Here is a 22,643-nt window from a genome sequence, read left to right on the forward strand (position 1 = left end):
GTCTCCTGAAGTTCTAAAAGTAAATGATTTTACAGGTGCAGAGGAAAGACCTGCTGCTAATAAGGCTTCCAGGCATTCCAGAAGTTGTCTTAAGCTTCTTAAAAACGGTAACAATGCACACACTGCAATCCTTAAAGCATTAGGGAACCAAAGCTTAGGAAGGAAATTAAAACTTGCAGCGATACAGCGTGACAGGCTCAATTCAAGCCAGGGTCGGCCCTTCTCTGGTGGCCGTGCTCTAAGTGCATGTGCACGTCAGACTGCATGGCTCAGGATCCTTACGCGCTCACATGGTGCTCCAGGACCTTACACGCAGTGAGAGCCGCTGAACAGGAAACTGACAAGCTTCTGAACGGAGAATCTGCCAGCCGTGAAGGAAAGACTGGAAACTCGCACAATGCTCGGTGGGCGCTTTTAAATTCTGCCTGATGCAGACCCTCAGCCACTCCACAGATCTCTTAAAATATTCCCTCCACACCTTCTACCTCCAGGATGGAAAAGGGGAAGCCACTTAACATGAATGGAGCCCCAGCTGTGACCTACCTTTGCTTTTAGAAGGGGCAAATTAAGGGGAAGACAACAGCTGTAAAGGTGGTCCTTCCAGAGAACAAACCCCAAAGCACACCAAAGAAGGCTGGCACACTAGATCAGGGGCTGGCCCACGGCAAATCTGGGCGCCCTGTTTTTTTATAAAGCTTTGCTGGCACACAGCCACGCCCTTCGCTTTCGGATTGTCCGTGGCTGCTTTATGCTACGATGGCAGAGCTGAGTAGTTGTAACAGACTGTGGGTCCCACAAAACCAAAAATCTGTATTGTCTGGGCTCCTACAGAAGAAGTCTGCCAACCCCTGCACTAGATCACTGACACGCTTCTAAAAGGTAAAAACAAACCTCCTGATATCCTCAGGGCTGATAACTTTAAGAAAACGGACTTCTCTAAGATCTTGAAATTTCAGGGAAAAGACAGATACAATTTGTTTTTCATCTAATAGGCGTAAAACTAAGCAGTAAACTGTGCAGGAATGAGAGTGTGAATTAGAGAGTGATTATACTATAGATTGTTACTGTTATATTGTTATCACTTTGCCAGACAGCTCTTAAACAAAGCCTTAGTGTTAACCACTTCATAGTGGGGAGGGGAAGAGCGGGCATAGTAAAACGTTGGAATCTTGTTTTCTCTCTTCTCCAATACACAACTCAGACTCTGGTTGACGGAAAATAACGAGGCATCATTTTGGAAATTATTCCGGATGGATATGCCAACGTTAATTCAAATTCTTGTTGAGAAGGCCTAAAACTTGTAAATGTTTGTATATGTGTCTGGGTTGTTTATTTTAATCACAAATACTGTTCATCCAACAGTGTCTGCAAAATGTGGCAAACCGAGAACGTTACGGACTGCTAAGTTCTCCCAGATGGAGCGTTACAACAGTGTGTGTGATACGTGTGTGTGCACACGCATGTCCGTTTAACTGGGGCAATTCTTTGAGGCATGTTTTGCGGAGCCAAGGAATGGAGACAGATGCTCTGAGAGGCACAGAGACACTGTACGGAAAGAAGCCCTCCCACCACGGCTGGGCAGCGCCTCACCCACCTGAGTTCCCAGAGCCTGGATGTCGTGCTCAAACGTGGTGTGCATTCTCTGTAAGGTCTCCACTGTGTTCTGATCTCTCCCGAGCTCCTCGGGGAGTTTCTTGTGCTTGTCCTGGATGCGCCCAAAGATCTCCTTGGCATCGTGGTAAAACTTGTGCAGTTCATAGGAGGCGGCGAGGATCTGCGTCCTCGTGTCGATGAGCTCCAGGAGGTCAGCCCAGGCTTCGTTGAGCCCATCCTTCCACTCGGCGATGGTGGCGGCATCCGAGTGTCCAGAGTTGATGAGTTCGTCTGCCATGTGATTGACCGTGTCCACGCGCTCCTGCCCAATGTTCCCTGTGTCCCGGGCGAACTCCCGGAATCGTTCTTGTAGCATCTGAAACAGGGATGCGCACCAAGAAATCAGTGAGACTACTGTGAACACTTTATTTCTTGACCACGCGCATGTCCTTTGGAGAGAAATGCCTGACTTAACAGATCTCAGCTCCAACGCCTCTCATCAACCACCAGGCTTCCTCCTTGCTCACTGCCGCCGAGTAAGGCACGGGCTCCACCTCCTCTGACCAGAGGAGGACAGGGCACAGCAGAGAAGTTCAACAACCCCCAAGTGGCCCGGTGATCAAAGTGTCAAGTTGAAACCAAACCCCACCATCTCTGGCCCGAGTCTGGGGTGCACTCTCTGCTCACGGACAGGGCGCGCAAGGGGCCTTCCACAGCCCGCGCACGGCCGCCCCGCCCACAGTACTTGCCGTGACGTGCTCGTAGTCCTGCCCCAGCTCGTGCGACCCTGCGACCACCTCCCTCTCGGCGATCCACTGCTCCAGGTCGTCGACCTCCCGGTTGAGCTGGAACAGCCGGTGCCGCTCGTCCAGCTTGCCCCTCCTCTCCTCGGCCAGGTCCTTGAGGCCCGCATACAGCTTGTCCACCTTGGACTGCCGCATGCTGATGCGCTCACTGCGAGGGGGGCGAGATGAGGGGGACATGTCCTTCAGGGAGCCAGTAAATGAGGGGGAATGCCAAGAGATCACGTTCTACAACATTTCTCAAAGGAAACCTCAAGTTAACCTATTTAGCCTAAAAAATAAAACTCTGAAATTTGACCTCAAGTAATAAAGAGCCAACGTGTAACAAAACACAGTGATTAAGGACAAAGGCCATCCTGGCCGTGATGATGGAGGAAGGCGAGAGAAATCGAAACACTCTGCACTGCTGGCTCCGTATGTCAGGACTTCCTCTGACATTAGAAGTTAACCCAGGATCCGTTCTCAGGTGCCATGCTGTCGAAGGGACAGATAACATCCCCGTCTGCACACACCTTGACCTTCTCTGGGCTACATGCTCTTCTCTGCCGGGAGGGCGGGCCCTGCTGCTCCCATTTCCTGGGTCCTGGGGGTGCAGCATCCATCCCCCTCCCTCCAACTTCTCCCAGAATGACAGTCTTCCAGCATGAAAGCAGTCAGACAAGGACTTATTGGCGCCTGTCCTTGGGAGATGAGGAAGGCCACTTTCCTGGGAGTCCTGATCATGAACACCTGAAGGACCCCCTGTACCAACCCAGCCACTGACCTCATCTCCAACTTGCGTTGGTTAATGCACAAAGACGATTCTTGTCTGTCTGAGCCGTAACAGGCAGTTCCAGAGAAAGCCTAAAATGACTGCCACTGAAGTGAGCATGTAAGCCTGGTATGTAACAGGGCAGGAGTACCACACACTCCTTTTTCTTATTCCTGAGGCATTCTCAAGACTCAATGTATAAGAGTTCAGAGGCGGCATCATTTTCTTCTCCCGGTAGCCCTTTTAATTTACAGGTCCAAGTATCCTTATCCATTGCTCTATTAAAACTAGTAATTACTTTCCTAAACTGGATGACTTTTTAAACCCAAGGGTAGGTGCTTTTATCACCTGTATACCCATGCACGTCAATCGGTACCTCTGATGCCTGACACCAATAATCTTCTCAACAGGGCTTGGTCAGTAGGAGATAATCAGCCCGCAAGAGTGAGCTCCTGTCATGTAACCGTTCACCCTTTCTGTTCAGCACAGGCCTACTGGGTCTGCTATAAAAATGCTTCCCAAAGATCTACATTACCAGTTACTCGAGCAAGAGGCCCTGACTGGGGAGGAGCTGGCAATCTTCACAGAACGGCAGTCACCTTTCAGGATGGCTGTCGGCCACCAGGGCCCGGCTGGTCTTGGAGAGCTGATGCACCGTCTCCGCGTAGTCCTCCACGGCTTGTTCCAGAATCTGGTGCTTCTTCAACATGGAGACGGCGCTCTGCTCATCCTGCTTAGAGAGGGGGCGGTCACAACCACAGCCGTGCCCCCGCCCCTTGACCCACAAGCCCCCGGAAGAGGGGCCGGCTGACTGCGTGGTGTGGCAGGAGGAAGACTTGGCAGAAAGAAAAAAGCCACAAGCGTGATATGGGCGCTGGAATACGGAGCGCTCCATGAGCTTCAATGTGGACTGGACCCTGGGAGCCTCTGAAAGACGGACATGAGGATGACGCAGGGTGACGAGGACCCGCTGAAGTATGAGGTAAAGCCCAGACAAACCAAGTGTATCCTGGCTGTCTGAAAAACTCTCCACGGTCTAACAGATGTACGTAACAGCATCCTGGTGAGAATACTTTCAAATACTCCTAGGTTGTCTCAAAACAAAAGCATCTACTATATACTGTAAAAGGCAGACTTTGGCAAATTTCTATTTTAAAAAGCGGAGGGCATGATGAATCCAATCTTAACGACAATACCGGGATTCAGACAAGAAAATTCTGCATCGAGGGGCAAAGAGCCAGGTTCCAGCCACCGGTATGCACCACACTGCCCCCACGACCGAGGCGACAACGAAACGTTTCACAAGGACGTCGCCCCCAGCGGTACACAAGCTCAGGCTCTCAGTCTGAGGCCCTCCTCCAGCGGCAGGGGTTGGGGGAGGGGGCTTGGCCTCCCTGCCTCACCTTGGCCTTCTCCTCGGACATCATGTACAGCTCCTGCTCGCTCATCCACGCCTCGGCCTCGGCCGCGTCGAAGTAGTACTGCTGGGCCTTGTGTGCCTCCTCCAGCCGCCGGTGCCGCTTCTCCGTCTCCTCGATGAGGAGGCCCCACAGCTGCTTCAGGTCGGCCAGCCTCTGCCGGATGGCCTCGGCGTTGAGGCTGCTGTCCGTGACGATGTTCTGGCTCCTCTCAAAGATGTCGTCGATGCGGGGCTGGTGCCCCTGGATCTCCTTCTGCAGGGTCTGTGGGAGCAGGGCGTACACGCCGGAGGCTCGCTAAGCCGCGGCCGCTCGCTGCTTGTGCCACGCCTCGGGGGCCGAGGAGAAACCGCCAGCCCCTTGGAGCTCTCCCCCTCACCGCCTTGTAGCGTGGCGCCGATTTACCAGGAGGAGCCAGCCCCAGCAGACACGCTTACCTGATTTTTCTTTATTAACAGCTGCACGGTCTGGAGATTGTGGCCGTGATCCGTGGAAGTTGCCAAAGGCATCCTCTCTCCAACCCACAACTGGAAGGAATTGTAAATAGGTGGTCAGAGGGCCACTCAAAAAGAACAAAATATTTGATGCAAACGAGGGCAGGAGGGGAGAGCAGGGAGGCCAGCGTGAGACAGGAAGTGTGTTCAACCCCACTGGGGGATAAACGACAAGGCCCTACCGTACAGCACAGTGAACCATATTCAATATCCTGTGATAAACCGTAATGGAAAAGAATATGAAAAAGGACATATACACGTATAACTGGGTCACTCTGCTGTACAGCGGAAATTAACACAACATTATAAATCAACTATACTTTAATAAAATTTAGAAAAAGAAGAAGAATCCCACTGGGAAGGGCGGCCTGGGGCACCTGCCCTTCTTCTCCGACACAGGGCACGGTCCAGTCTTCCAGACCTTACTTCATCCTCAATACCGGACTCTCCGTGAGTCCTCATTCTCTTGTTTTTAAAACTACCATTCAAGGGGCATTAAACCCTTGAGTTATGTTGAGAAAACCCGACAAAAAAACAGAGTTACATTCTGTGTGGATACACAGAGCAGGGCTGGGATGGCTCAGCCCACTGACGTGACCAAGGTGGGTCGGGCCCAGCAGTGAGAACACGGGTACCGGGCGGGCCAGGCAGGGAGGTACTCACGATCTCGTCCTCCACGTCCCTGTTGAACTGATGGATCTCTCTGGAGGCCAGCAGGTTCTGCTTCCTCTCATTCAGGGGCTCCAGCAGTGCCATGAACTTGGTCTGCACAGTGAGGCGCTTGCTGTCCACCTCGTCCGTGCTCTTCCCCTCCTGGCTAAGGGCCTGCGCCTGGCTCTGGAGCTCTTCGATCTCCTTCTTCCGCACCTCCATCTGATTCTCCAGCATCTGAGGGCGAAGACAGACCCACCTTCACACCCGAGACGAGGGACACACGGAGGGTGCTGTAAAATGCTCCCTTGCGGCACTGGCCAAAATGGAAGACCCAAGAACATTGACTGATACAGTGGAGAGCCCAAGAAATGGTTCCGCACGGCCAGCGAACCAGCAATTAGCCCTCCACTTCGTCAGCTGATCTTTCAAAAAAAAAAATCCCTAGAAAGATTTTTTTCAACTTGGGAGCAACAGTCAAGTTTATCCAGGAACTTAGGAGGCAAATGATAAGGGAAGCCAGAATTAATTATGGGGAAGGACAGTCTTTATCTGCCTGTTCAAGAAGCCATAATGACGTTGGAAACCAGCTGAACCCCCAGGAAGGAGTCAGGTCTCCTGCTTCCAGTTCTTTTAGGCCGGAAGGACAGCCAATGTTACCACCATCTTCTCTCGATTTCTTCAGTCAGAAAGCTGATTATCCTTTTTTAAAACACTGGATAATGGCTAAAAACAGCCTAACTGTGATTTACATGAGGAAAGCGAGCAAAGGCAGAAGCAGAGGTCTCTCACTCAGGAAGGACCACCCTCGGAAGCCCACACACTGCCGGCGTAGAGACAAGGGGCTGGCGTCTGAGAATAAACTGGCTCTTTTCTTAGGTAGGGGAGGACCCGGCCACACGCTGCAAACCTGGCCCAGGGAGCTCCTGCCAGGTTCTGCCACCAACTTGCTTGCTCAACCTCACCAGAGCTGTTTCCTCCTCAATTCAGAGTAAAGTCATTGGCCCTTAGAAGGGCTTCACTGTGATGCCAAAAAAAACCCAAATTTCTTTTATTATTTATAAAGTGCCCTGGACAACTCAGGTAACTATCACATATCTAGACGTTATACAGCGAAGTATGCAAACACAATAACTTTCCTTCGGGTAAACTGTGGACTAAATGAAATGAATATGTACTCAACTGTTAAGTGGTGATACTATCCATCAACCAAGATGATAATGAAAGAATATTTCCATGCATGGACACCCAACACTGCTACTGTGTCTTTCCAGTTGATTCTGGAAATGTCCCACGATGCTGTCAGAGCCCGCTGTGCTGGGTTAAAATCCCTTCACACACCAAGGGGATGTCTGAGAACACGGTGGGCGAGTTAAGACTATCAGGACCACGGCAGGGAAACAGCCACTTGCCTGTTGCTTTTTCAGCAGGATGTTGACACTGGTGAGGTCTTTGCCATAGTCGTCAGATTGAATCTGACTCTCCAGGCCGTGCAGCCATTTGTCCAGATCTGCACAGCTCTGGGTGAAGAGTTCAGCTCTGTTTGCGTCGAAGAGCCGCTGGGCCTTGGTCTGTGTGGTAGACTCAAGGACTTCCCACATTTTATGTAAACCTGTGAGTTTCTCCTTCACCACGGCTTCCGTCTCTGGCTTTTCTGAAATGAGCTGCATTCCTTCCTGGAAAACACACATACATGTGGTTTGCAGGAGAATAGGTGCCACTGTGAAAAACAAACCTGAGATATTTGATCTGTGAGTTTCCTATTCATTCAACACACACACACACACACACACACACACACACACACGCATGCACGCATGCATGCACACGCAGCCTTTCCACATAGAGCTAACCGCTCAACAAAATTGACAATGGCCTGGCCTACTGTGGTTTTCACAGGCATGGAGCACCAAGTGATGAGTCTGAAACAATACAGAGTGTGAAGGAAGAGAAGGGTGGGTGGGGAATGTCACATTCATGTTCTATTGCGCTGCAGAGAACCTCCCTGTGCCGAAGCAACACATTTTAGATTATTTAAAATATATAACATTTCTAAGTTCTATGGATCCGCTCAGTCTCTGTCACAGTCCTGCACACATAACATGGTCAACAGAGTGAGGATGCCGCCCCGCCCTAGGGGCTTGCGGTCCATCAGGTGCAGCAGATGAGACACACAACAGAAACTCAACTCCTAGTAGTCATCAAAAGACAAAGCAGGTGTTTTGTGCCACCCGGTTGGGTTTCTGCTTTTCTCCCTTCTGCTGGGTTGAAGTCAGGAGTTGGTAGGCGGAGGTGGGACTGCTCCCGGCTGTGTAACTTCTGTATGTGGTCAGATACGACTCAAATATGCTGGAAAACGTGCTAAACACAAAGGAGCTCATTTCCACCCAGTTCGCTTACTCACCACGGCCACACTGATGGAGCCCCATCAAACATCTTAACTCACCTTCTCAATTTTGTCAAGCCATTCTTTGTTGGATGCAAGTTCTGCCATAAAGGCTTGATGTTTTAACCATTTACTGTGCAGATTTCTGGCTTCATCATAAGACATGTCCTGGGCTGTAAGCATCTTTTCATTGATCCAGAGAGACAGCTAGGAAAGAAAAAAAAAAAAAAAATCAGGAAGGTTTCAGAGATTGTGATCACAGTGACATCAGCCTTTCTTCTGCCCGGAAAGAGCCATGATGTCGTACTACACACACTCCACGTTTCCATGTCAACAAACAACCAAACGTTCACTTTACAACTCTGACTCGTCACAGCAGGTATCTCCACTGTATGGACACTGTACCGGAGACTTGCTCCCGACTTACGTACCTAACATTAAATCCAGGAGTACAAAAGTGCTCCGAGCCAGCTTTCAAACTGCTTGGCACCCTTAACCAGCTTTTCCCCCAAAGGCTTGTGTTTAAAATTCTGCCCTGACCAGGCTAAGTCACAACCTTCTTTCTCCTTCAAAGAGCCGTGCCAGCTATGCCATGTTAAGCAAGATTAAGTGTCTTCTACTCTGTTCGGTAATGTTTTTACTCTTTTAATTATTTTATTTAAAAAAACCAAAGCCCCTACTCTTTTATCCCTCTCTTTTCCTTCACAGGCCTATCTACGGGGACGCCAAAAAGCATAAGTAACTTGCTCACTATAGGGGTAAGGCAGCAACGATGCCCTCTCAATGCTCCCTTCAAGTCTGAGTCACCCTCATCTTTTCTTCCCCTGTCTGTAAAGAACCTTCCATTCAGACCAAGAAACACTTCACAGGACTTGATTTTGCGGACCAAAATGTCTTACTTGGATCTGAACTCTAGGAAGCCTCTTCACAGAGCCTGCCAGCCACTGACAGACAGATCTGAGAAGCCTGGGGCAGGAGTCAGCCCAGCCTGGCTCCTGGACACACTTCTCTTGCTGGCTTTCATCCTGATTTGCCTGGCTCCTCACTGCCTGCCTGTAGTTGGCCACACCAGGGTCCTAATTCCTATCCCATCACAGCACTAACCAGGAAGAGCTTTTTGTTTGCTCAGGCGAAAGATACGCAAACAAATGCAGGATCAGCCTGGAACCAGAAGCAAACTTCTTCAGGGGCTGTGCCCTTTCTCCTAATGTGACCACAAGATGCCACTCTTACACCAGTTGCTGCCACAACGAATCTGCACCCAAACTGCTTCATGGTCCCATCACCAAAGGTTTAGACATGGTGCATAAAACCAACAGAAACACTTACAGAATCAACAATTCTGAGGCCATTCACTTGTACCCTGGGCTGCTGCTAGGAAAGGCTTCCCCATAAATTTGTTTCAACAATACAAAGTCTGTTCTTTGAAAACGATGTCAAGGAGGGTGATGCGGGTCATGGGAGCACCCCGGCTCTGCACATGGGTGAGCCCCCAGGCACCATCCCTACTCTCCTCAGGATACTCACCCACCACACAGGACGGAGTGGGGTTGAAAGCAAAAGGTAGTGAGATCTTTGATGTCACGCTTTATTAAGGGAAAAAAACGCCAGTAAATCTCATAAAGCCCTTTGTAAGCAAGGAGCATAGATTTGTTACACAACAACCGAGACACTAAATTTCCTACTTTAAAAGCATTACCTATTTTCCTTCCAGTTACCTGAGTAACTAAGATCTGAAATGCTATGGCCATTCAATCTAAGGAGAAAAGAGGTTAAAAGGAAACCAAATGGTAAAACTTTCCCCTGTACTCTGTACACACACACTAAACACAATAAAAGGCATTTATCCAAAGTGCAAAGGACATTCACATATTTGCGCTATTCATAAACACCTACCCAAGAGAGATTTTTAAAAAAAGAGCTACTTTTTAAAAATCAGAGGCTTATAAACAAATCTGCTCTTTGCTGAACACATCATCCTACAGATAAAGCAGCGTGCAATGCAGCACAATGAAATGGAGCTATGGAACTTGCTAGTTTATCAGCCCTCCATCAGCATTCTGGAATCAGAACCACAGTTATTATTTGTGGGCATTTACAAAGGTCATTTAAGAATATACTCATTCTCAGCAGAACAGAACACTGTGCAGACTGGAAAAGGATAGGAAAAAATGCTTTGGTCACTGAATTAAGCTCAAAGCAAAGCACTGAACTTGCTATTCCTGTGCTACCATGTCTAGTTATACTGTCCTCCTGGGGAAAAAAAAATCAATTTCAGAAAACAGGAGGTATGGTGGGAGGGAATACAAGAGAAAAGCAGTACCATCCATCCATCCATTTATTTATTACTTTTATTTATTTATTTATTTATTTATTTATTTGCGGTACGCGGGCATCTCACTGTTGTGGCCTCTCCCGTCGTGGAGCGCAGGCTCAGCGGCCACGGCTCACGGGCCCAGCCGCTCCGCGGCACATGGGATCCTCCCGGACCGGGGCACGAACCCGTGTCCCCTGCATCGGCAGGCAGGCTCTCAACCACTGCGCCACCAGGGAAGCCCAGAAGTACCTTTTAAATCATTCATTTTTCAGGATATCACATTAAAATAACAGTACAAAAATTATGATGCTCTTTGTGTCGCTATCTGTAACTGGGACTAGGTGGGCCCTGCTCATTCCCACGGCACCGCTGCGATAAATTTCCCCATCCAGGAAGTGTTTCTGGAGGGGTAGCGATGATGACAGAGTTCACAACCCAGCCCCCTCTAGCCTCTAACCCACGAGGAAGGGGGTGTGACAGCGAGACAACCTGGATTCTCTAGACCTTGAACAATACCAACAGCCAGCAATGGTATTAAATCTGACCTCTGGGTGCTCTGTAAAAATCCACCAGCACAATAATAGATAGGTTTTCAAATACTGGGCTGGTCCACACACAGGGGTGTATTTTAATGAGGCTGAATGATGGGAAGTTTATAGACAAGGAATAGTATCTCTTAATAATAATATCACCCCTTTGCTTGTACTGCTACACTGAGGGTTTGGAGCCCGAAACCTGACCTCAATTCCATCACTAACTCTTAATGAGGTTCAAGGAGAGAAAGATAAACCAGGGAGACTTGGCCGAGCAGTCACAAAGAGACCTGCGTATCATCTCCAGGACAAAAAAGCCCAGTCAAAACCTCTGTGCATACTTTGAGGGGAAATCGTGCAGGGCTGAGCCCTCTGGGCGTGCCTAACAGTCACTGGTGTGTGTTAAGGAGGGAACTCCTTGTAACTAAGGATGCTAATTTGGAACAAGCGTTAACAAAGATCTAAGAATCTACTAAAACTATTTCCTGTGATTCAACTTGCAAGGACTATCGTTTTTATCTGCTTAGTTTTCCCACACATTTCTATTTTCGAATCCACACGTGTGTAAATGGAAAATCCGGGGCTGGAAATTTCAACCGAGCTTCTCTCAAAGGTTCCTCCGTCCTCTCACTTCCTGCTCATTTCCTGGCATTCTCTTTCCCAAATTTAGTCCAGGTTTCACCATGCTCAGGTCAATGAATTTCATCTCAGAAACTTGTCCTTTAAGCAAGGGTATGGAATCTCACTGATTTCCCCAGCACAACACTTCCAATATGTCTGGAGGTTAAAACAAGTCACTGGTGGTGCTTCCAGGGAAACAGCAAGGTATCTCAGGGACCTTCGATCTGGGGAAGGCACAGCCCAGGCTGCAATCGTCTCCTGACAACTTTCACTCCCTCCAGTGCTGAAGGGCCACTTGGTATTCACTGCAGCACATCATGCAACTCCACACAGCGAAACTTGGAGCCCATTACTCTTCCCCATGCCTTGTCTGGGGACGTGAATGCCTCTTTAAATGAGCATCCTATTCAAATAGGTAATTAATGCTCAGGTGTCACTTGAAGAGGCACTCCTGTCCTCAGCCTATCTGGCTCCAGACAAACCCCGAGAGACCTAGGTCCATCAGTGTGGCCCTGAAAGCCAACAGACCCTAAGCCACATAGTTGAGGGGCTTTCTTCCCTTCTCAAGGTTTAGCTACTAGAGCATATTTTAAGATTCACAGTAAGACAGCAGTTTAATGGACATGAAGGATTGCTTCTGTCACCAACTCTCTGACTCAGCTGTTATTAGAGCCACATGTCTTTTAACTCACAGCTATAAGTTTGCCTGTGAGGGATTCGTGCTGAGTCCAGTCCTATTTTTCGCACATGACCTTGATTCTCACCCCACCCCTCAAACTCCCCATCCCCAAGGTCCCTGCAGCTTCACTTGGATATTCTTCATCCATTGGATATTCTGCCTCTGATGGGATTTAAGTCTAATAAACCAGAGAGGACCGGGTCTCACTGTGGTTCTCTGGCAGACAGTGAAATACGATGTGCTCGTGATCTCACCCATGTGAAGTCAGCAAGATGCTTTCTTCCAACTAGCTTGCAGAGAGATTGCATTTTTCTGGCTAACTTTAGTTTCCCCAGTTTGTTTATGCATGTATCAGGGGAGCATGAAATAGTTGGAGAATCACCAGATTAATACCACATGCTAAAACTCAAGGGTTTGAAATCAGGATTACTGCTCTTGGCATATTAGACAGACACCTGAGGAGCCTGAAAGATGGATATTTCAAGGTCTTCAGTGAATAAGAAAGTCATTTTGTATGTTTTTAAATCTTTCTTCTTACCTGGGTAGCCAATTGCAGTTCCTTTTAGTTCTTTCCTTCTGTACTATTAAATGTGCGAATATTGTAAATAGTTTAAAATATAATATTAGATGCTTTTAGGTTACAGCATACTTGAGAATATCACTGTCTTTGACGATGGAAATGTTCTACATCTGCGTTGTTCATGCGATACGGCAGCCACGAATCACAGTTGGCTACTGAGCACTTAAAATACGGCAAGTGTGATGGAGGAACTACACTCTTAATTTCATTTGATTTAAAATGAGACAGCCACATGTAGCTAGTATCTACTGTATTGGACAGCACAGTTCTAGACTACAATATTCTAGACTGTAATAATCTGGTTACTCTAAGTGGTAGCTTGTAGTCTGGAGAACTGATACTGCCCCACCTGCAAATTATATAGGTGATATGAATTTCTGGCCTCAGTTAATTTTATAATTCCAAGGGCTCTTATGCCAAATGCTCGGCTGCTCTTGTGAGAAGAGAGGAAAGGAGGAGTTAAAAGGAGACGCACCTCCTGACAATCTTGCAGGAATTTCTGAAGATCCCTGTTGTCCTTCAGTCTCATCAGAAGCTCACTGGCTGCCTCACGATTCTTCCTATGTCTGTTACAAAGATAAGAAAAATAATTTTAAAAAGAGGAATTAGGGAATCTTGAAATGCAGAATTTACAACTCAGCTTCTTTCTGGGGTCTCAATATATGCTGAAAACACAGTTTGCTTACGGTTCTCAATCATGTCAAGGAGACAAGATAACCAAGAGAGTTTAGCATCCTCCAAATGAGTAAGCCATGGTACAAGAGACCATCACACCTGTCCCAGCCACACAACAGGCCAGGATGCAGGCAAAAGAGCTTCATAAATCTGGTGTCAGGGGAGAAAAACCCTGAGCATGTGCTGAGTAAGGGTCTCCATTTTAGGAACTGTGTGACAATACAAAACTGATCTTTAAGAAACTCATACCTGGGTGACAGGCCATGTACATGGCTAAGAAAATGCATAAAACCATGTAACTGGCTTAAAGGATCCTTCCCTGATAATGAGATTCTTGTCAGGAGAAAAACTCACCCAAATCAACAATAAACCAAGAATGAAAATTTTTAGACCTGTGACATCGCACACCTAACTCAGTCCCACTCTTCATCAATAGATAAGGGCCACCAAGGTCTAAAGAAGTTAAAGCACAAAACCTTAACTGAAAAACTTAAAAGAGCTGGAAGGAGCTGCTGAACTTGGGGAACGACAAGGGACGTGGAGTGCTCGCTCCCCAGCCCGGATGCTGGGCACAGGGCTTCTTGGCACGCACTGTGGAGGTGCCAGAACTCCCCTGCAAGCCTCCTTTACGCGCCCAGGGGCTTCTCCACCAGACTGTGAAGAAGAGCTATGTGAATGCTGTTGAGTGCCACGAGTGCCATGGAAAGGGCTACCTTCACGTGGTTCTACTGCCATGGGGCAGAGCCATACCACACTGAGCATCGAGAAGCATCACCGTAACACAGCTCTCCCATCTTCCCAAGGAACCCAAGCGCCAGCCAGCCGAAGCAAAGGGTATGAGGAAGGGCAAAAGGAAGAGTGCAAATGGGGAGGTTTGTTTTTTTCATTCCAATTCCCAAAGCAATGTCTTGCTGCAGTGCCTGGGCAAGGTCTCTCGACCAGCCCTGCCTGCCCTCCATGGCAGGGAGGAAGAAGAACACAACCTCTGATTCTCTACAACACCAAGAAAGGGCAGCTCAGGGAGCACCTCATGCCAACTGGCTTTTAAAGAACCTTCTTCAAGGGCTTCCCTGGTGGCGCAGTGGTTGAGGGTCCGCCTGCCGATGCAGGGGACACGGGTTTGTGCCCCGGGTCCGGGAAGATTCCACGCGCTGCGGAGCGGCTGGGCCCGTGAGCCATGGCAACTGAAGCCTGTGCGTCTGGAGCCTGTGCTCCGCAACAGGAGAGGCCACAACAGTGAGAGGCCCACGTACCACAAAAAAAAAAAAAAAAAAAAAAAAAAAGAACCTTCTTCAAGAGCAAGAAAGACCTTACAGTGATGCATGTGTCACACAGGCCTGCAGTGGCTGCTGGCAACAAGGGACAGTGGCAGCTCTGTAGCTACCACCTTGCCTGGGGACCAAAGGGAAATGCCCTCTGTTCCTACAGGTACCGGCGACTACAGAACACAGCAACAACATGAATGGAAATAATACTGTCAGGTATTATTGTTTATTATAATATGTTTATACCACGTAGGCAAAATGCAACAATAGAAAAGTACTTCTCATAGAATGCTAAATGAAAAGAGTTTATGCACAGCCAATGATACAAAACTCCAAGGCACAAATTGGAAAAGCAAATACTAAAATATCATGTGCTAAAGGGGAGATTAAAAAGTAGTAGTTTCCACCTCCCCTCCGAATTTTTAACATTGTGGCTTTTATAATAAAAAATAAAGGCCAAAGCCTCTTTACTTCGTTGCTATCCTTTCTCAGAGATCAAAAAATTTTTTTAAATGTTTTTTAAAGATTGTTAGTGATTTCGGACTAAAGGAATTTAGTCATCTAAAAATGTGGGTGGGGAAGGAATGTCAAGAAAAGTTCTTCAAGTTCCCAACCCTCAAATTCCAGTCACTATTTGTAGGGGGGTTAAAGAGAAAGAAAGCAAATAAAGCAAACCTTCAGGAGGAAGGTAATTTGAGTTGGAGTTAAGTCACAAAATGCAAGAGTCCTGCCTTTGGCCAAAGGCCTTGAATGAAAGTTCCCATTTCCTTCCCCGGCGTCACACAAAAATGCTAGAATGGCAAGGAGTAATCAGAGACCCGGGCAGTTAAACCAGGACATGCAACTTTGAAGCTCGCAGAAATAATAGGAGTAAAAATAACTTCAAACACTGAGAAAATTTACTCAGAGAGAAATACCACCAGATGGAATCTTGAATGTCTCTCTTATATAATCAAGACTCACACATGCCCAGTAGACTTCTGTCTGGACAATTTTCCTCTTTCGGTGGGTGCATGAAGGAGGGAAAGGCCAAACGGTGATTTAAGGCCTCATGTCCAAACAACACCGATCAGGAGGGCATAAGGATGGCCTCTGAGTGATGTGCTCTGCGGAACGAAAAACAGCTACACAGGCAGCTGAGATGGTTACTGCTTCAGAAAACCCTCGAGAGAAGTGAGCGTGGCTTAACTGTGCATTAGTGGTCACCAATGGTATTCACGGGAAGTGAAACTTGGGAAGGTCTTTCGAGGGGTGATCGTGGATTTAATTATAGGGAAGGACCTTCTTAAACTTGGCCGTAGCTTCCCACACTCCTAAGAGTGCTCTTTGGGGCAAGGTTAAATCTCTTGCTTTCGTTCCATCTCTCACTACCTACCCCTATAAGGAGACTCAAAAGCTCCTCACCACATGAAGCAGATATTGGGCTTAACTGTGGTTCTTACGGAAAACAAAGAACCACAGGTATCTAAGTGGGTTGGTGATTTTTAAGCTTTTTTTCCCACTTGAGATCAGGTCTGGCTTTATGAAACTGGACACTTTTCCTTTTCTCCCAGGACTGCACTGGGGCTAGAATTTCCCTCTGAGCCAGGAAGCTCACCGGTTCACACCCCCCCTGAGCAGACTTGGACAGCAGGCGCCTTTCCACCCAGTCACAAGCCCTTTAAAGGCCACTCATGCCCCACCCACATCTGTTAAGAGTCAGTGTCTTTGTTCTAGTACTTTTTTTTTTTTTTTTTTTTTTTTGCGGTACGCAGGCCTCTCACTGTTGTGGCCTCTCCCGTTGCGGAGCACAGGCTCCGGACGCCCAGGCTCAGCGGCCACGGCTCACGGGCCCAGCCGCTCCGCGGCATGTGGGATCTAACCGGACCGGGGCACGAACCCGCGTCCCCTGCATCGGCAGGCGGACTCTCAACCACTGCGCCACCAGGGAAGCCCTGTTCTAGTACTTCTTCTTCTCAACACACTTCAGTGGTTGGTAATCGACAAGATTTCCAGAACGTAAGCAGGTTATAATCATTTTGCTTTCTACAAAAGTAGCTCCACGGGAGCGTCAGAATGTTTCTGGAAGGGGATCAGATCCAAAGAATTAGATATTTACTTAGCTTGTGCCCTGACACCACCTGGAACTCAGATTTGTATATTTTTTTTATAACAGACCAGAGTCCTCTGGGGTCAAGTTTCAGATCTTGAGGCCTCTGGGGATATTAAAGTGAAACCAGAATTCAGTTAACACATGCTGAGGAAAATAAGAAAATGTAGTCCTCCTGAGGGCAGATCACTGGAAAGCCCCGTCCCCCTTCTATCTCTCTTATGCTTCCGGATAGTAAGGAATCTTCTTCCCAATGCTTTTTTAACAAAAGAAATCCCCAGGCGACCTAGGAACCCCAGGGGCCCAGGCTCTCAGTCAAGGACAAAAGGAAGGTTAAGCCACACTTGAGAGCTGCTGAAGCATTCTCTCACATCCAGGAGCCTCCGGTCTTGACAGAGTCACCTGCTTCCAACAAGCCCTTGCAGCTGCAGCATCAGGGGACAGATAAACACACTGAGGAAGCTGCCAGGCAGCTGCACGCCTGCCTGAACACAAGTGTCCCCAGTGGCCCGGCCTGCCTTCAAGAAACCAGCTGTGTGCACTTAACGTGGAAGAACATGGTGTATCATGTTTACAAAACAACACGAGATCTAACATTGAGGGAAAAGAAATTCTTTCTTCTCCAGGTTCAGCCTGTCTTGCCCAATCCTTGTTTCTCACACTCATTAAAGAAGGGCTTGGTGGAGGGACTGTTTTCTTTTTATTTTTCATAGCTGTTTTAAAAGCAACAGATACAAAATTATAATTAATATACCTTACATCCTATTCCATAGTACCACCTTGAGAGCATATGGTTTAGGATCTGAAGCAGTGCAAAGGACAGACTGGTTAAAGCTAGGAGCTCAATCTTTACAGGGCAAGAGCAATTCCCCTGTCCACCGCACATGGTAAAACATTCATCTGGCCCAGGGTCCCAGGAGACCCTCTCAGACATGATAAGAAGGTAAGTAAGGAAACGCTCTCAGCAAGAAGTTCTTCCTCTTCACTGCACTTGAAGGCCGGAGAACCCTTGAAGAAGAGGCTGTTTCTCGATGACATCAGTCTCACAACGAGCCCTTAAATCTGGCCCATGGCTCCCTGGCACCGGAGAAGATCAGCTGGAGCAGAGGCTAGTGACTGACCCAGACGGGCCACACCCAGAGAGAAGTGGCCAGTCCAGAACCAAGCCAGAGCCAGCTCAGGCTGTGCTTCCAAACCAGATCTGCCCAGACCTCCTACTTCAGTAATAACCAAGGCAGAGTTAAGAGTCAGTCATGAGGGTCTAACAGAGAACACTGGCCAGGTAGAAAAATCTTTTGGAATGTCAAATAAATAAAAACAAAACAAGACCATCTAATCTTGGAGAGGCCTTAGCAGAAAAGGAGGAAAAGAGTCTTTTTTCTTATTATGAAAAAGTTCCTATTACAGCATTACCCAAGCCAATTTTCCAAGAAAGGCCTGATGGTGTTCACTTTTGCCTCTGCCAGGTACTCAGGACAAGCCAACTTTGCCCTTCCTCCCTGTCCTCTCCGGAAAGGCCTCAGAGGAGTCTTGTGTGGATGAAGGTGAATGTGGGCTTGGCTGGGGAAGCGTCTGGCTTTCGGGGTCCCACTGGGTGACACGCTACGTGTCACCTCTCACAGGGCAATGCTCACACCCCACCGCTACCCAGCACTCTGGCTCTCCTAAGTCTTTGGTTAAGAATCAGTCTGGTGTCTCAGGCTTTCTCTCTTTTGTAGATTAAATTTTGCTAGGTGCCCACATCCTGCCCACTGGGAATTTACACCCACAGCCCCAAAGACACCGGCCAGTGACTCAGATGCTTGACAGCCCCCAGGGTGCAAGACTCCCCCTGAGAACCTCAGGACGCCGCACCTGTCATCGATAGAGTCCACCTTCTCCTGGATGCGGTCCGCACTGATGTTCCCATCGCTCACCAGCCTCCGGCCCGTCTCCACGACCGCATTGATCTTCTCCTCGTTGGCGTCCATGGTGGTCATGAAGTCCTCTTGTTTTTTAATAGCTGCTTCAGCTCCTTCCAAGGTGGTGGGCATTTCAGTATGGGCCAAAACATACTCCTTATTTAAAAAAGGGAAAAACAAAATCAGAGCAGGATGAGAAATCATGAAATACAACTTGCTTTCAGAAGAACAACAAAAAAGCTCTCTTTCCTACATCCTGCATTTCCACGCAACATACTTCGCAACAATTGCTTCGTCACACTTACATGAAATCATCTATGGAGTCAGATAACACAAAAAGCTGGGCGGGAAAAAATAATCCCAGTGGGACACCGCAAGTGACTAAATTTCCCTAAGTGGTTAAATGCTCTTATTTTTTTCCCAAAGAGAGTGAGGGAAGTGAACAAAGGTTTGTGCATCAGCCATAAGCGTCCACTCATGTGCCCATAAGATGACAGCAACAGACCGTTCAAACCCAATCTTTTAAGAGGGATTACCAACCACAATGTTGGCGACCATCCTTAGCTCTTTCTCTTTCTCTAATCACTGCCCTTGGGTCATTGGGTCAAGTCCCTGACCTTTCTAGAGCAACGAAGACAGAACCATTCAGAAAAAAAAAAAGAAAGAAAGAAAGAGAAAAAAAAATCCCCTAAAATACTGGGTTGGCCAAAAAGTTCATTTGGATTTTTCCGTAATCTTATGGAAAAACCCTAACGAACTTTTGGCCAACCCAATACTTTTTAGATTGAATTAACACCTCTCAGAATGTCGCTAATTTAATGAACTACTATGAGGACATACGTACTATGAACACACTAAGAGGTCCTCGACTGTCACACTGCACTGGAATTGTACTTTGCAAGGCAAGATAGCCCCTGTGGAAATCTTCAACTCTATCTATCCCCTAACATCGTGATGGATCGTGATGGGTTTCAGTGCCTTAGATGTCAGGAAAAAACAAATGTCTTTCCATTATTCCTCTCACTTCCCACGGGTGAGGTTTAAACCAGCAGCCCTGGCAGGCATGCTTCCAAAGGCAGCCGGGGCCTGCTCCGACAGGAAGGAAGCCGAGGCAAGGGGGGACGTTACCTGGTTGTTAAGGAAGGCTTCGGCCTGCTTCGTGTCCCGCAGGAACTGCTGGTAGGCGTGGGACTGGGAGAGGAGGTTCTGCCTGTTCTCCCACATCTTGTGGAGCTCATTCCACCCAGTGTCCAGGGCCTGCAGCCGCTGCCGCAAGAACATGTACTGGGCGTCGGTCTGGCCCTGGGTGACCATCTCGCCCATGTCCCTCATCTTTTGATAGTCCTCCTCATAGTTGTCGATCTCGTTTTTGATGTTCTCGTGCTGCGTGAGGAGCTTCTCAGCCTCGGTCAGGGTGTTGGGCATGTCCTCGGAGGCGATGGCCGTCTGGGTCCTGGAGAGCCAGGACTGGAAGTCATCCAGGTCCCGCAGGAACTGCTGCAGCTTGCTGGCCTCTCCCAAGGAGGCCTCGCGGTTCTTCAGCGTGGTCTTCATCTCCTCCCACACGTCGCTGATCTCGGCCAGCCGAGACAGGATGGCCTGGGCCTGGTCGGGGTGCTCGGACTCCAGCTTCTCGGCCTCCTTCTGCAGGTCGCTCAGCTTTGCCTCGATGGCCACCAGGTCCCGCTCCATGCCGGTCAGCTTGCGCTGCAGGGCCATGACTCCCGCCAGGTCGTTGCCCAGGTCCTGGGTGGATTCAATGACCTTGGTCTTTTCCCGAATCCAGGACTTGGTTTCGTTGCACTCGAGGTGGTAGTTCTGGATGCTCAGGGCGGAGAGGAGAGCGTCCTTCTTCCGGTCCACCAGCTCCCTGAACTGACTCCACCTGTGGGTGCAGGGGCGGAGGAGAGAGCAGAGTGGGAGAGAGGCCAGAAGCTCACGGCTGGACAAGAAAATTAACAGTGACGGTCGAAGCTGTGACTCCCCCTCCAACTTTGCTTTGACTACATGCGTTTTGGAAAATCATTTCCCTCAGTATATGGACACCAAATATCACCGTCGAAACAGCTCAGAGACACACTATAATCAGGATAGAGCCTGACAAGAGGGGGGAACTTGTCAAAGGAGCTGCAAAGTCAGCAGTGACAACACATCTGTCCCCCAAAGAGTCACTTAATTCATGTCTGCGATGCACATTTTACTCATCTCCGAGCTGCACCTAATGAACGTTTCCCACACCCAAAGGCTTCAGAACCAAGGCCAGCTTGCCACCACGACCTACTCAAATGTATTTATTCAACAGAAAGATAGGACCGGGACAAAGGTTCACCTTGATAATCAGGACTTTCATCCACCAATTACATCTCAAACATGCTAAAACCCTGTTCCAGAAATCATTTTAAAAGACACAGGACAGGTGCCGCCTTGATGCCGTGATCTACCACGCTGGGCACAGGTCTCACACCCAGGCCCTCGCTTCCCACGTCGGGAGGGGCTGCCCCGAATGATGTCGCCCCCCCCCACCCCCATCTTTCTCAGAGACACTTCTTGAAAAACCCGGGTGTGTTGAAAGGCAGACGCTGACATCATGACGTCAGCGCCACAATGTCAGTGACCCTGTGCAGGAAATTCCTGACCCCGAGGCTCAGCAGGTGACCTCGCCATCCTGGCCTGGCACACAGGGAGCCGGCCCGCCTCCTGTCTCACGCTTACCTCGTGTTGAGCTTGTCCTGCTGGGCCTTGATCTCCTTCTCACTCGGGTGGCCGCTGTGCATCAGCTGCCGAGCGATCTGGTTCACCACCGCCACCCGGGAAGCCTGGTTGTTCATCTCTGGCTCTAGGCTCTCGAATCTGCAAAGGCAATTCAACAGGGAGGTCACCTGCTCGGTCACCTCGGCTGCGAGGGGCGGGCAGGCCAGTGTCCCCGCGGCACCCGCTCACCTGTGCTGGATGACCTCCAGGTCCTCCAGCTTCTCTGGGATCTGCATGTTGTCGAGCCACTGCTCCTTCTCGTCGATCCAGAGCTCGCAGGCGCCGGCCTCGCTGAACATCTTGTAGAGGGCCAGGGTGTCCTGCAGCGCCTGCTTCCGCAGCCGCGTCAGCTCGGCCACCTCCTTGTAGCGCTCCTCGATGCCCGCCAGTCGGCCCTGCACGTCGGGAGACTCAGCGTGCTCCTGGGGGAGGGCGCCGGCCTGCTCGTGCAGCGAGTCGATGGTGGGCCGGTAGTTGGCGATCTCCTCTGCCACGTCCTTGTGCTTCTTGACCAGGGACTGGGTGGAGTACTCGTCGTGGCCCACGTCGTTGCTGGAGACGATCTTGAGGATGTCCAGCATCCAGGCGTCGATGTCGTCGGCGTCCGCCTGGAACTGATGCAGCAGCGAGGCCTCCTCCAGGCGCTTCTTGCGGATGGCCGAGAGCTGCTCCAGGTGGGCCCACTGCTCGCGAATGTAGGCGATCCGCTCCCGGATCTTCTCCGACCCGAAGTGCTCCTCGGCGATCATGTCTTCGCCCTCCTTGATGGCCTGCTCGAAGTGGCCGCTGCGGCCGCTCATCTCGTCCTCGAACGCCCGGTGCTTGCTGAGCAGCCGCATGACGCTGGTGAGGTCTTTGCCATAGTCGTCGGAGGACAGGATCTTCTCCTTCTCCCGGATCCAGCCTTCCTCCTCGGCCATCTCCCAGAAGAACTTCCAGAGGCGACGGGACTCTTCCAGGCGGGCCCGGCGCTCGGCCGCCAGCTGGCAAAGCTCTTGGTAACAGAACTCCATGTGGGCCACGCGGTCTCGGATCACCTGGGGGTCGCAGGGCTTGTAACCTGTTTAACGCCAAGGCGGGTACGTGGGTGTGACGGCGGCAGCACAGGCTCCTGCGCATTTGCAGGCAGTCGGCTA

General features: G+C 49.4%; 1 protein-coding gene across 10 annotated transcripts in view; it reads right to left on the reverse strand.

Annotated features, from left to right (window-relative positions):
* Nucleotides 1-22,643, reverse strand: part of SPTBN1 (spectrin beta, non-erythrocytic 1) — a 193,492-nt gene that overhangs the window by 18,154 nt on the left and 152,695 nt on the right. For 6 of the 10 annotated variants that reach the window (XM_067007591.1, XM_067007595.1, XM_067007593.1 and 3 more), the window contains 13 exons: nt 21,697-22,567; nt 21,469-21,606; nt 19,885-20,641; nt 18,710-18,912; nt 13,302-13,392; nt 8,157-8,303; nt 7,123-7,386; nt 5,723-5,947; nt 5,003-5,092; nt 4,551-4,829; nt 3,747-3,880; nt 2,343-2,547; nt 1,595-1,969 (listed from right to left, as the gene is read on the reverse strand). In XM_067007591.1, the coding sequence (XP_066863692.1) occupies nt 1,595-1,969; nt 2,343-2,547; nt 3,747-3,880; nt 4,551-4,829; nt 5,003-5,092; nt 5,723-5,947; nt 7,123-7,386; nt 8,157-8,303; nt 13,302-13,392; nt 18,710-18,912; nt 19,885-20,641; nt 21,469-21,606; nt 21,697-22,567 (3,779 nt within the window). The remainder of the gene's footprint in view (nt 1-1,594; nt 1,970-2,342; nt 2,548-3,746; nt 3,881-4,550; nt 4,830-5,002; nt 5,093-5,722; nt 5,948-7,122; nt 7,387-8,156; nt 8,304-13,301; nt 13,393-18,709; nt 18,913-19,884; nt 20,642-21,468; nt 21,607-21,696; nt 22,568-22,643) is intronic. The other 4 variants (XM_059078921.2, XM_059078924.2, XM_059078927.2 and 1 more) reach the window with 1 other exon arrangement.

This window comes from Kogia breviceps, chromosome 11 (genome assembly GCF_026419965.1).
Source record: "Kogia breviceps isolate mKogBre1 chromosome 11, mKogBre1 haplotype 1, whole genome shotgun sequence".
NCBI lineage: Eukaryota > Metazoa > Chordata > Mammalia > Artiodactyla > Physeteridae > Kogia > Kogia breviceps.